Source organism: Camelina sativa, chromosome 13, assembly GCF_000633955.1.
Source record: "Camelina sativa cultivar DH55 chromosome 13, Cs, whole genome shotgun sequence".
In the NCBI taxonomy this organism is placed as follows: Eukaryota; Viridiplantae; Streptophyta; class Magnoliopsida; order Brassicales; family Brassicaceae; genus Camelina; species Camelina sativa.
This window is the reverse complement of record NC_025697.1, coordinates 564,459-578,362: the sequence shown is the minus strand read 5'-3', so window position 1 is coordinate 578,362 and position 13,904 is coordinate 564,459. Positions and strand designations below refer to the sequence as shown.

General features: G+C 35.9%; 2 protein-coding genes and 1 long non-coding RNA gene across 30 annotated transcripts; 1 reads left to right on the top strand and 2 right to left on the bottom strand.

Annotated features, from left to right (window-relative positions):
* LOC109128473 (uncharacterized protein At4g04775-like) lies at nucleotides 75-1,932 on the top strand. The gene is made up of 2 exons (XM_019234856.1): nucleotides 75-1,156; nucleotides 1,257-1,932. The coding sequence occupies exons 1-2, from the start codon at nucleotides 983-985 to the stop codon at nucleotides 1,554-1,556; spliced, it is 474 nt and encodes a 157-aa protein (XP_019090401.1). The 5' UTR covers nucleotides 75-982; the 3' UTR covers nucleotides 1,557-1,932.
* LOC104737797 lies at nucleotides 2,526-4,730 on the bottom strand. Its single transcript, XM_019234855.1, has 2 exons — nucleotides 3,252-4,730; nucleotides 2,526-3,166 (listed from the first exon to the last, which is right to left on the bottom strand). Exons 1-2 carry the CDS (start codon nucleotides 4,335-4,337, stop codon nucleotides 2,744-2,746), a joined length of 1,509 nt encoding a protein of 502 aa, XP_019090400.1. The 5' UTR covers nucleotides 4,338-4,730; the 3' UTR covers nucleotides 2,526-2,743.
* Nucleotides 5,138-9,969, bottom strand: LOC104734238. 28 transcript variants are annotated; one of them, XR_002034891.1, is made up of 19 exons: nucleotides 9,811-9,969; nucleotides 9,587-9,654; nucleotides 9,397-9,470; nucleotides 9,180-9,221; nucleotides 8,938-9,080; nucleotides 8,582-8,637; nucleotides 8,317-8,430; nucleotides 8,110-8,223; nucleotides 7,936-8,043; nucleotides 7,540-7,797; nucleotides 7,235-7,446; nucleotides 7,011-7,069; nucleotides 6,905-6,936; nucleotides 6,729-6,781; nucleotides 6,440-6,516; nucleotides 6,287-6,367; nucleotides 6,133-6,162; nucleotides 5,766-5,966; nucleotides 5,138-5,677 (listed from the first exon to the last, which is right to left on the bottom strand). It is a non-coding gene; the product is annotated as an uncharacterized LOC104734238 (long non-coding RNA). The 28 variants fall into 28 exon arrangements; XR_002034886.1 differs by having other exon boundaries at nucleotides 9,397-9,654; XR_002034892.1 differs by having other exon boundaries at nucleotides 9,180-9,188; nucleotides 9,397-9,654.

Sequence of the window (13,904 nt, the reverse complement as noted above, 5' to 3'; positions counted from 1 at the left end):
GTCCATTCCCTCACCTTCAGAGATTATAGGAGCTTGCTGCACAGCCTCTGCCAATGCCCATTATAACCCTTTAGATAAAGACATGAGTTAAGGAGAAAATTGACCTGAGGTCATAGCTGTTACAGAATCTAGTGAAGAAATAAATTAGGAGAATGAATTCTAATCTTGTGACTATGAAATAGAGAGAATCCTCAGCTTCCGTAGCATCATCAATGGCATCGCGCGTCCTACAACAACAAAAAAAAGACCGCTATCAAAAAGCTTTGAGAGAAATAATTTGAGAAAAAGGAAAACTAGAATCATGGAAAAAAATTACTACCATTAGATAATTTAGATACAAAATCATAAAACCAATTCTACAGTAAAAGAAAAATCACAAGCTATATATATACCTTGATACAACGAAGGCAACGATGACGAGCTCCGATGGACGAGGATTGAGGAGGAAAGAGAATTGCCGAACTGGACTTTGGAAGAAGAAGAAAAGCTCTCGAGAGAAATGAAAATGAAACGAAATTCAAACGACACCGTTTTTAGTAAAATGGAATATGGTGAGTAAGATATAAGCCAAGCCCAGCCCATTAAGCGTTGTGTATATATTGCAGCGCTGTTGTTTGTTTGGTTAAATTTGTCAGACGCGCCTCGGTTACCTCATTAACTCAAAATATTAAAAAGGGAAAACGTCCTGGTTCCCCATGAGAACTATGATATCGTACCAGATGGAGCCCGATCTTTACCCCCGTCCCAGATGGCTCTCATGAAATTCTTCTCAATCTATATACCCATATATCGGGATGTTATCGGTTTAAAGAGTGAACCGATACGATACCGTTCATACCAAATAGAAAACCAAAAATAAAACCTGACTGATGTTAATAATCCGACCCGAGACGATACATCTATAACACATCTATAACTCCATTAAAATCCCCAAATCCTCAAACCCTAAAAGCATAAAATTCTTAAATCGATCTTTGCAACCATGAGTACCGTTTCTGGAGGTTCGAGTGGTTCATCAAATGTTCGACAAAGAGGATTCGTCGTTGGCGTGCCTAAGAGATGCTGGTGTGGGGAACACATCGTGGCAAAGAATTCCAAATCCGAGCCTAATCCTTCTCGGAGATACTTTCGATGTCGAGAAGCAGCAGCAAAGAAGGTACTATGTTATGCTTTGTTTGATGTAGACATCGACCTAATCCAAATCCGAGCCTAATCCTTCTCATCAATTTTCATTGTATTCTATGATATAATGTTAGCTTGTGAACGATAACCACATCTTTAAGTGGGTCGATGAGGCATTGTTGGACGAGGTAGCAACATTGGGTGTTCAATTTGAGAGAGTAAAAGAAGAGATGAAAGAGCGTACAATAGAGACATTGCAAGAACAGAAGCTGAAATTTGAGAAGATGCAAATGGAGTTCGAAAAAGAGCTTTGTGAGAGGGTTGAAGAAGTTTTGTTGGAAGCAAAAGCTGAATTGCAATGTAGGATGAATAAGAGTATAATTGTATGTGTTTTCGGTTTTATGATCTTGTTTGCTCTGTTTAAGCTTGTATGATGAGCTATTGTAAACTATTGTTCGGTTGTAATCTATTGTTGTTCGGTTGTATGCTCTGCTTTATGCTCTTGTTTGTTTTGGTGTTGAGTGTGAACTCCTGTTGGTGTTGCTATTGCATTTAATAAGATAAGACATTCCACATTTCATAAAAGGCAGAACATGATGAACACATGTTCTGAAAACAAGCAGAATGATAACGTTTTGAAATCATGTTCTCAACATGATCACAGACCAAAAACATAACCCTACTAGTCTATTCGACCAAAATACAGATCCAACTAGTCTCTTAAACCAAAAAACAGACCCCTACTACCATAATCTTCAATATTCAGGCTTGTGAAAGTCCTCCACCACCTTGAGATAGTCCTCCACCACCCTGAACAACTTCTCCTCCACCAGATTGAGAAAGTCCACCACCATCTTGAGAAAGTCCACCACCTTGAACAACTTCTCCTCCACCACCCTGAGAAGCCTGAAAAACCGCAAATTTCAAAAAATGAGAACAAGAGACTCATCTTGAGAAATAAAATGAGAAAAAACCGATTAACAACCTGTGTTTGATTCTTCTTCTGGTGGTACCTACGGTTATGCTGATCAGAACCACAAATTCCACAGTGCATTATCCTTTTTTTATGTTTTGGTTTCTTCTTGACAGGAGACTCATTTACACCTGGCTTCCTCTTCTTGTCTGCCTTGGTTATCTTCTTTCTCCCAGGTTGTGGTGGCTCAGGTGGAACATGAACATTCTCACCTAAAGTCGAAGGCCAATGACGAGCACCCCTTTGTGGAGTAATGCCATTTGTGTAGTTAAGCCTCCACATAGCAGTTCGAAACCACTGGCAGACATAGTCATCAGCACTTAACGTCCTCTTCAGAATCACTCCATAGGCATGCTCACATGGAATACCACATATTTGATATTTTTTGCAGGTACAAGTCATATTTTGTAAACTAACTCTGTGTTTGTCTCCATCCAGTGTGACTTCAAAGCACCCATTAGTAGAAGGATGCACCTGGCATTCCGAAGCTTTGTCATGCTCTTTAGCAAGAAACCTTGCCACATATGGAGTACATAAACCTGAAACATCAAAAACCAAGAACATTGCATTAAATATGTAGAAATCATAGACAGTCTTTGAATAAAATCATAGACAATCGTAGAAAATTGCATTAAATTTTGAATAAAGTTAATTACCTTTGTGAGAATGAGAGAGAGCTGAACGCTTGGCAATCCGAACCATAGACAGTCTTCTAACTGTCTCCAACATTGCCACAAACGGTTTCTCCCTTGCTTTGTCGATGGTCTTGTTGAAAGATTCTGTGAAGTTGTTGTCAACATCTTCGCAATAACCCCCCAACTTATAGAAGGCACGACACCAGCTCTTTGGTTTCGACTTCATAACATCATCATACACACCAGTGTCATAAGCGTGTATCTGTTCCAGTCTCTCACCGAACTGTTTTGCATTATAGCTCCAAGCCATATGCCAGAGGAGTGGCTTGATTTGCTTCTTGGAAGGATGAGTCTTCTTCAAGTTCCCATAGATGTGTCTAACACACATTCTATGCTCTATTTGTGGTAACTCCAACTCCACAGCTTTTATCAACCCCTAATTGAGAACCAAAAACCAAACATATTAAAAACGAGAGCATTCACATTTATTAACCAATATAATAAATTAGTTAGATACATACCTTTTGTCGATCAGACACTAAAATGTAACCATCTCCCTCGTTTAGATCCAGGTCAGTCTTCAATCTCTTCACAAACCATAACCAATTGTCTTTGTTCTCAACTTGAACAACACACCAGGCTATTGGATAGATGCCATTGTCTGCATCTCTGCCTAATGCAGCAAGCAACTGTCCCTTGATCTTTGCCTTTAAGAAGGCGCCATCAACTCCTATTATTGGCCGGCAAGTCTGTTTCCAAGTTCTTCTAAGGGCATCGAAACAAACATAAAACCGATTGAAGACGTCTTGACCAGCATCATTCTTAATTGTATCAATCTCCACAACAGACCCTGGATTTGCTTCCAAGATCTCAGCTTGGTAATCTCGCAGTCGTGCAAACTGTTGTTCATACTCATACTCTATCCATCCCAAAGCCTTTCTCCGAGCAGCTTGACATTGTGGCCTAGTAGCGGATATCTTCCACCTTTCCATGATAATCTGTTCAATCCTCAAAGGCTTGTAATGATCCGGTTCCTCTCTAATCTTATCGAGAAAAATTCTAGCTATGACTGGGACCTTAAACATCTCACACTCGCCATTGGGGGTACAACAATGCTTATCAATGTATTTCGTAATCTTCCACAAAGATGCGTTTGGAAGAAGTGCAGCAAACACTTTCCACTCACAATTGCCCTTATCCCCAACACATCTAAACCCGAGTTTATCTTTGTCATACCTGTATTGCTTCAAATTGTAACCAGTATGTAGTGCATAGTCCAAGACACTCTCCTTGAATGCGACCCCATTGTAGAAGGATTGGTCTTTCCACAAAGTTCCATCACCACGTCCGATATCCGTAAACACCCTCTCTGGACCCGCACCACGACCACGACCCGCACCACGACCACGACCTTCTTCCTCGTCGTCACTTTCTGGGTACGTATCATGACGAATCGACTCTTCAGCATCGGTAAATTCCTGAGCAAGCATATCGACGTGAAATTCATCTCGATCCTCTCCTTCTTCATCGTACTCTCGTTCTCCAACACCATCTCTTTGCCCAATACCATCTTGTTGCCCAAAACCAGATCGGATTATTAAATCCATCGATTCAATTTGAGAAATCGATGGTGAAATTTGATTTTCTAGGGTTCGTCGCGAGAGAAAACAAAAAAGAGGTTAAAATGTGATTTTAGGGATTTCTCGGTTGAGGGTTATGTTTCTAATCGGGTCAAAATCAGGTTTTAATCGGGTCGAAATCAGGTTTATTTTGGTTTGTAAACTTCGTCACTCGGTTAATCAAATAGTAAACCAATTAAACCTATAGCAATGGTGAAATAGATGATATCTTCTATTCTCATGGAGATACAAAACGTAAATTACAGATATATGGGTATATAGATTGAAAAGAATTTCAGGAGAGCCATCTGGGACGGGGGTAAAGATCGGGCTCCATCTGGTACGATATCATAGTTCTCATGGGAAACCAGGACGTTTTCCCTATTAAAAATTCTTCAATTAGGTGAAACGCGCGTTACGCGCTCTTCATGCGTGTGGGATTGTCTTCATTTATTACCTGTTGTAGGACACGCGCGATAAGTGGGCCAGACCCTTGTAAATATGACGACTCCGTTTTTGTTAAATTCCAATCTATATTGTGGAATAATCAGGCCTGGCCCATTTAGTACTACCTCATGTAAGTGTAACATAAATATAAAAAGTCCAACAAAACACATATTTAATTTAATAGACCGATATTTCATTGACTTGGCCCATATCTTATCCGACCAGAGATTTACGTGGTATTCAATTGATTATGTGATGTTGCCGCTGCTGCTCCTCGTCGCGATGAACCTGAATCCTTCAGCTACAACTAAAGAATCCCCACAGACTTTTTAAACCACTGATTCGATCTTATTTCGTCAAATTTATCCTCAAACCAAAAACAGATAACAAAACAAAACTGTCAAGTTAAAGTTAAAGATGATTGTTCCGATAATAAAATTTACTGTACTTTCAGACCTAAGCCTAAAGTATAATGTTTAACGAAACAATCAATGATTACTAAACAGAGGAATCTCAATCGTCTTCTTTAGGACTTGATACGACATCAACGAGATACTGATTCAACTTCTGTCCAAACGTCTTCACAGAGAATGATTCAACGACATGATTCCTGGCCTCAGCTCCCATTCCCTTCGCCAATTCAGGATCCTCGATGAATATAACCATTGCCAAACTGAAATCTTCTGGAGTCGGTTCACAAAGATAGCCTTAGAATACAAACATTACTTATGATAGTGACTGCTGGGCGACAAATTTGGTTGGAAGCAGTAAATGGCAAATATACTTGCACATCGAAACATAACAAAGTAAAAAATAAAGGGGGACAAATTTGAAATATTTGCTAATTGAGGGGGAACCAAGTTGTAATAGCCATGGAAGACCTGCAATAGTATCGTGTTTTAGAACAAAGAAATATGACAACAATTTCAACATAAAGTGGAAAAGTAAATAGTATTAATAGGAACTGACCTGCAATAGTATCGTGCTCCATGAACTGACCAGTACTCAACTTTTATAATCTAACAACTACACATATCTTTGACACATCGTGACTGAAGGTATGAAGAGGAAATAAATGGCCCATTTATGAATTACCATTACTTAACAGAGCAAAATAAGCTCATCGACCACTGCATTATGCTGTAGAGCCTTATGCACAAGAATGGATTCCTGAAAATACGTGGGAAAAAGAAGATGAGTCAGATGAACTTAACAACCCCACTGAATTACTGAAACCTCTATTATCTAATCACTACGAATGATATTTGTAAATTGGTAAAAAAAAAAACTTGAAAACCAACCTCAAAAAGATCTAGCTAATGAGAAAACCTTGAACCTGCTGCAAATAGAAAAAACCAAGAGCCTCCTAAGTTCCAATTCGGTGAACAATAACATTCGTTGCAGGACATAAGAGTAAAATACCAATATTATCAAACGGCGCAAACTCAGAAGAAACATAAAAGAAGGACTTACAATAGAAGATCACATACCACAAAAGAGACGAACCATGTGTATGCGTCTTCGTGTGATATGCTATCACAGGTCCCGTTGCAAACAAAAACAGTAAGATCCTGCAAAATGCTGAGATAAGATCAATCAAACAAAAAACTAGAACGTGAAGTTCAACTGAAATTAAACCATACCTAAGCTTGAAGATCCCATCACAATCGTAAAGTTCAACTGAAATTAAACCATCACAATCTCATTCCTTCAAGCTTTTCTGTAAGAGAGAAACAAAATACAAAAAGCATATGATCAATCATAAACAAGGGGATGATGCAAAATCTGAGATAAGGGAAATCGTGAAAAAGCATGATATTAAAACACTAAAACTTGGTGACTTAAAGATTGGGAAATTGAGCGGAAGGAAATGGTACAGGTATTGAGTCAAAGACACCTATATAACTAGAAGAAACAGTTTGATGTTGTTACCTTTTTGGTCCTGATTCTTCTTCATTCTTCAATCCCATAGGCATATCTTCGATCTGCATAAAAATAGAGAACTAGAAGAAGCTTCCTTAATATATTTTTTGAAGTCTGAATAAAACAACTAGCCTTAGTGAAAACAAAATCTGAGATTATACTGGAAAATGATTTTTTTTTCATACCTTAAACTTAGCTACAAGCTTTTTAAGCAAACCTGCAAAACGATTCGTAAACCTGAGATTCTTGTTACACTGTTGATTTTAAAAAAATGAATAGAACACAATATACCTGCTTCTGGACTCCATTTAGCTCAGTAGAATCCTGGGTTTTGCTTTGAATTCTGGTGCCTTATTGTTCAACAAGAAAAAAAAAAGGATCATTGGTTGAGGAATTTAAGATGACTTACAGTGAAGAGGATTTGGGTGCACAATTCAGCATCATCCCTAATAATATCTCCATCATCTAGAGAAGCACAAGCAGAAAAAACAAAACCAAAAAAAAAGAAACCTCACTCTTACTAATGGATGGGGAACTAGTGACACGAACTATTGAGTGATTGCGAGTAATGAGTCTGACTTGCCTGACTTGCTCAAAAACATAAAAACATCAATGAATCTTTGCATCGACGATTGAGCTTCTTCTGTCTACCAAAAGATTTAAGTAGTTCCTCAGAACACCAGGATCACTAGTCATGTAAGATTTGGAACTAGCAGGAAGCAGATCACTGAAAAAGAAAGACAACAATAATGTAAATACACATAAGTATAAAACAATAAGGCAATTTTAGTGTTCAAGGTTTGTTGTTTAAACTTGATACCTGGGCAGAAGCAGCCTCTTTTCATTGGCATTTACAAGCTTCGAGTAACAACATGACAGAAGCTAAGAAAATGGGGATAGATAATGATCAACTGGGCTCAAAGTGCTAGATCTCCAGAGACGCATCATGATAGCTCAACTAAGATACACCGGCTAGATCTTCAGAGATACCTTCTTTAGAATAACACACCGGCTAGATCTTCAGAGATACCTCCTTCAGAGCTACCATAAGCCAGAGGTATGAATTCTAACAATATACCTGCATCAAGAATTTAAAAGACCAAACAGTGAGTGATAAGCACAAAATTTTAACATTAGCTTCAGGACATAAGACTGAGATACCAATAAATTTATCAAACGGTGAGAACTCCCAAGAAACATTAAAAGAAGCACTTACAGTAGAAGATCATATACCACAGAAGAGACGAAACTTGTGTGTGCGTCTTCGTGTGATATGCTATCACAGGTCCCATTGCAAACGAAAACATAAAGATCCTGCAAAATACTGAGACAAGAACAATCAAGCAAAAAATTAGAACGTGATGTTTAAAAAACTGAAAATAAACCATACCTGAGAATCGACATTGACATGCTTGCCAGCAATTCCTCAAGCTTCCACAATCTGTTTTAGTTGTTGAGAGAGCAAAAAATAGATCTCATCATAATCTCATTCCTTCAAGCTTTTCTGAAAGAGAGAAACGAAATAGAAAAAGCAAAGATCAATCATAACCAAGGGGATGATGCAAAATCTAAGGATGTTAAAACACTGGAACCATACCTGAGAATCGATATTGACATGCTTGCCGAACACTCCTCACGATTCCACAATTTGTGTTTGTTGTCTAGAGAGCAAAAAAAAGATCCCATCATATTCTCCGTCCTTCAAGCTTTTCTGTAAGAAAAAGAGAAAAAGAGTGAGAAACAAGATAAAGTCATAACGACATACTCAAAATAGTAGCTACTAAGATCTGTAAACATGGTGCTAAAACATTAACAATTTAACTAGACCTGAGGATTGTCAAGTTAACCTTCTTACCACTTACCAACGCAATTCTTGAAGCTACCATAAGCCAGAGCGGGATGATTTGTAACGATATACCTGCATTAAGAATTTGAAGGACCAAACAGTGAGTGATAAGCAAAAAAATTTAACATTAGCTTCAGGGCATAAGACTAAGATACCAATTAATTTATCAAACGTTGAAAACACCTAAGAAACATTAAAAGAAGAACTAAGAGCTTACAAAAACAGACCCAAATATGAAGAGCTGAAGAGTCGTGAATAAAGAGAGAGAGAGAGAGAGAGTGAGAGAAAAAGCAAAACATGAACAGAGAGCAATCCGTAATCATGTGGGTAAATCAAAACACAACTTAAAGGAAAGTGTATAATGGGAGTTACCTATGTAATGGTAGAGCATAGATGGCAATGAGCTCCAACGATTTGAATTGTGCCTTCACCTCCCTCCCTCGTCCAGGAACTATGATAGCTTCTCGGTTAGAGTTCTTGTTCCCAGTAGCTAGCTACATCTAATACGGATGCACCTGTAACAAGAAAAAAAAAAGATCAGTCATAACCAAGCGATGTTGAATCAAAAACCAAAACATGATGAGCTAAAACGTTTTTAAAAATCTAAACCATACCTCTGAGGACTGTCACGTAGCAGTACAGTAACCTTCTTACCACTTACCAGCCAGCAATTAAGTGCGAAGAGGACGAGAATAAATATAAATAAAGGAAAAAAGAGAGTGAGTGTGATATGCACAAGTTTTGAGGAGGCAGTTCTTAATAATAACACAGAAGATACGAAACTAGTGTAGTGAGTTCCAATTTCGGCGAACAAGAACAGTTTAGTTTTACCTGACACCCTTAGTGTAGTGAGTGTGTGTGCGTGGACGATCTCCACAAGTCCCGTTGGAAACACAATCGGAATCCTGCGATAGTTATAAATATAATTAGAAGAACGAACAGAACAGAACAGAACCGTTGATGATGATACCAATTAGGTAAGAGTCCCAACGAAACAGAGAGAGAAGGATGATAACATAACCCGATCGGAGTGATAGTGGAATCGATGAAACCCTAGAAGGCCCTCGTTTGAACCAGAGAGATGAATACCTGAAACACACAAAAAACAAATCAGAAACAAAAACGAACCCTAAAAAGACCCAAGAGAAATCGATGATGAAACCATAAAAAAAACGACCCAATAGAAATCGATGATGAAACCCTAAAAAGAACCCCCGATTGATTGAGAGATTTGAGATGTCTTACTGAGGAAGATGAGAAGTAGAAACGAGCGAAGCGAAGAGCAGAGAGATTTTGTGTTGTTGTTGTTTGCGATTGCGAGAGAGACTTTGGGAGCGTCACTCACTCTCGCTGTATATATAGAAGAAGAACCTGGTGATACACTTTTCCTTTTTTTTTTTTTGTTTTAGGAAAATCATCACCCAAAACAAAATATATGGAAATTCATATGCGGAAATTCACTAACCGCCTTTGTATAGACATGGTAAAGGCCTCTTGGACCTTATTTATGGGCTTTCAACATTAAGTAACCCAACATATACCTTAATCCAGATAAATTATCACTAAAAAAGTTGTCATTTTTTTCACAGGTTTGTGAGATAATATGATTTTACCCAACCCAAGCCTCTACGATCAAACAACACTTGTAAAAAAATCCTTCGATTTCAACAAATTTAAACACATACCATTGAGAGAGAGAAATCCTATTTCATTGTTACGGGCCTATTTTGAGCCCATTTATGTCTTTGCCTCTTGGATGATTAAAGTGTTCTTTTATGATCGGACGGCTCTCGCTAAAAGCCTGTTAAATTACTGTTGGATGAATCATCTCCATGATCCAACGGTTCACACTGACGAATCTTTTGGATTAGCCACAACCGCCGTTTGAGGTTGTAATTACCAGTTTACCACTGATAACGTCCGCTAAATCCCATGTGATTTTGTTGACTTTCCCAGTTCAAATATCTTATTAACCCCCACTTAACCATTATTTTATTATTTTTCTGATATAATCTTTCAAGTAACGTATCTTTCCTATGCAATCTATATATAATAGCAAACCCATCATTTTTAATCCAATGGTTGAGGTTAATCTTTCTATTTATCCTATGGCTGTGGTTTTCTCTTTAAGAGTTCTCTAAATGAAAGGATACGTCTTTCAATTGCAACTTTTCGTTGGCATTCTTTCGTGAACCATTGCGTCTCCCTCTTTTCACCACCTTTTAGTTGTGCTTCTTGGTCGTCATTATATACCTTGTTGAATTTGTTAACTTCTTTTTTTTTTTTTTTTTATAGATTTACAATGCAAATCCTCCTCTAAAGCCTCTCTAAACAAAAAGAATTTTGAAACTAAGATCTTTGGAGATTCCTTTTCCCGCCACGTCGCAGTCTTTTTCCATTTCCACTGAACCAACGAAGCTTCAATCAATCTTTGGTCCCTTCTTTTAGGATTCAATTTTAGCGTAGATAGTGTTAGTTTTATGGGCATGGGTTTCAACATAAATAATAGAGGATGAGAGGAAAAAAATTGAAAAGTGAAGGGTCGTAACTGATTTACATATTCATCGGTGGATTTGTTTAATCTCATGCATCTTCTTCATCTTTGTTGGGGTTTTTACAGAATTTAAAAACGTCGTATGAAGTTATTTGTTCTAATGATAAAGATAATTATTTAGTATTAGACCCTTCGTTTAGTAACTTTCTAAACTGTAATTTCATGAATTAATATTTTTATTGTTGACTCTCAAATAGAATTGTCNAATTTGTTAACTTTTTTTTTTTTTTTTTTTTCTATAGATTTACAATGCAAATCCTCCTCTAAAGCCTCTCTAAACAAAAAGAATTTTGAAACTAAGATCTTTGGAGATTCCTTTTCCCGCCACGTCGCAGTCTTTTTCCATTTCCACTGAACCAACGAAGCTTCAATCAATCTTTGGTCCCTTCTTTTAGGATTCAATTTTAGCGTAGATAGTGTTAGTTTTATGGGCATGGGTTTCAACATAAATAATAGAGGATGAGAGGAAAAAAATTGAAAAGTGAAGGGTCGTAACTGATTTACATATTCATCGGTGGATTTGTTTAATCTCATGCATCTTCTTCATCTTTGTTGGGGTTTTTACAGAATTTAAAAACGTCGTATGAAGTTATTTGTTCTAATGATAAAGATAATTATTTAGTATTAGACCCTTCGTTTAGTAACTTTCTAAACTGTAATTTCATGAATTAATATTTTTATTGTTGACTCTCAAATAGAATTGTCGTGTCTCTTTTTTCTACCTTTATAGTTCGTTTAGTAACTCACATAAATACTATTTGTAATTAATTTCCCTATCATCTCATCACTCGGAGAAGAAACGTTGCATATTTTATAATTGAGCATATGAATGCGAAGTTCTAGTGTTTTCCACCTTCTATCAATAAAACTCAGCAACCCTATTTTCATGTTTTCATATGTCTCTTGTTCCTCTTATCAAAATTGGTTTTTTTTGTAGTTGTTATTGATATCCATTTCTAAATCAACAACGTAATTACAATCTAATTATTCGATTTAGTTTGCCATTTGATATCATGGTTTTTGTTGATTTTATTTCAAATTTTTGAATTGTAAAACAAATATGGGAAATACAGTTGAAAGAAGATCGAAATCAACAACGTAACTTAATCCGGTACTTAACATAATTTTCCGTGGGTTAATGATTGAGGTTTCCATTTTGATTAAGAAATGATTGAAATGTGGAAGAAGATCATTCATGGAAATCAGATTAAATTATGTTAAGTACCGGATTAAGTTAAATTGGATATATATATCGCTTAGAACCGTAGGAATTAGGATATAAAATAAATTGAGTATTTATTAAAGAAAGAGTGTTATTTTTGGTGTTGTTTAAAGTACCAAAATGTTTTATAGGAAAAGGAACAAAAAACAAGTAAAAAAGGGATAGAACACCTACACGTTAACACCTACACCAACATGTTTATTAGATTGGTAAGGCTTACATGTTTACAAAATGGTTAATCAGTTTAGTTCATGATACTGGTTATTTATTCCTCTTAATAAATGTTTGCAACATCTTCGTCTAGGTTTTGGTTAGGCTCTGGATTAATTTATACCAGATTATGCTTTTTTTTCAAGTTATACTTTTTCAATGTACATCAAAACAAGTACTTGTGTATACTGAAAATGGTTTCAAATTTATATATAATATCAAACTCTTTTTAAGGGTGAATATAAATATAACGAATGAGATTATTTTTATTATCACATCTAACGATTTAGATTTTGTTAATGATCTAAAAAATTGCAATATTTTGATATAACAGTTGTGTTTCTTCGTTGTACCCCCAGCTTTCTATGTTCGCACATGTTACTTTTCATATCTTTTTGTTTTTACACCTCTTTGTTTATATAAAGTTGCAAAGTTGTGATATAACAATTGTGTTTCTTCGTTGTACCCTCAGCTTTCAATGTTTGCACCTCTTACTTTTCACATCTTTTTGTTTTATACCTATTTGTTTATATAAAGTTACAAAATTTTGATCCAACAATTGTGTTTTTTCGTCATACCTCCAACTTTCAATGTTCGCACCTGTTAGTTTTTTCACACATTTTTTGTTTACACCTCTTTGTTTATATTTATAGACTTTTATGGACCTCTAAACAATTTTCGAGTTATTGATTTTCTGAGTATTATTTCAAACTTATGAATCAATGAAAACAAAATCAAAGAATTATTTCTTGGTATTGATTCATTCTTCGTTAAAATTTGGAATGTTTTATTTATTAACCAGCATCATTCATTTCTTCAAGGTATTTATTATTGGGTTTGTCACTTGGATTATATATAATAAATTTATGGTATCTAACAGATGATGGTTAAAATATAAACCTATGATTTGAGAACAAAGTTAAAGTGAAATACATCTTCGTTAAAATTTGGAATATTTTATTTCTTGACCCTCATCATTCATCTCTTCACAGTATTTTTTATTGGCTTTGTAGGATTATATATAAATTTTTCATTTATGATATCGAAGAAAGGATGGTTAAAATATAAACCTATGTATAATAAACCTATGATTTTAGAACAAAGTTGAAGTAAAACTCCAACTTTACATATAAAACTATGATTTTAGAACGGTTAGATATATTTGTTCAAAAAAAAAAAAGAACGGCTAAATATCAATCAAAAATTGCTTTATTTTTGTAACCTTCAGACGTATAATATTGTTTAAATAAAAATGTAAGTTGTCTTTACACCTTAAAAAGTTATTGTGTTTTTTATTATTATTCTTTGTTGTATTGTTAAATTGCATGATATCTCTATTGGAGTAACCATTTT